Source organism: Eurypyga helias, unplaced genomic scaffold (assembly GCF_000690775.1).
Source record: "Eurypyga helias isolate BGI_N326 unplaced genomic scaffold, ASM69077v1 scaffold20370, whole genome shotgun sequence".
Taxonomy (NCBI): Eukaryota; Metazoa; Chordata; class Aves; order Eurypygiformes; family Eurypygidae; genus Eurypyga; species Eurypyga helias.
Genome location: NW_010225269.1, coordinates 4,778 through 5,008, shown reverse-complemented (window position 1 = coordinate 5,008; position 231 = coordinate 4,778). Strand labels below are relative to the sequence as shown.

The 231-nt window shown below is 64.1% G+C and overlaps 1 protein-coding gene across 1 annotated transcript in view; it reads left to right on the top strand.

Annotated features, from left to right (window-relative positions):
* Window positions 1-50: 50 nt before the first annotated feature.
* Window positions 51-231, top strand: part of LOC104507571 (collagen alpha-1(VII) chain-like) — a gene marked incomplete at its 5' end in the record, with an annotated part of 3,808 nt that continues 3,627 nt past the window's right edge. Inside the window, one exon of the mRNA XM_010148902.1 lies at window positions 51-113. Within this exon, the coding sequence (XP_010147204.1) occupies window positions 51-113 (63 nt within the window). The remainder of the gene's footprint in view (window positions 114-231) is intronic.

Below are 231 nucleotides of genomic sequence, written 5' to 3'. Positions count from 1 at the left end.
TTCTCCCCCCCATTGCCTGCCCTCCCGCTGCCTGCTCTTCCTCTTCACAGGGCGACCGGGGATTCGACGGGCAGCAGGGAGCCAAAGGAGACCAGGGGGAGAAAGGAGACCGGGTGAGTGGGCTGGAAAGGGATGGGATGCACTGCACCGCCTTGCTTTCACCAGGATCCAGCCGTGCTCTGAAGCACATCGGAGCCCGGGTCTCCCAGAAGAGCCATCTGGCACGGCTCT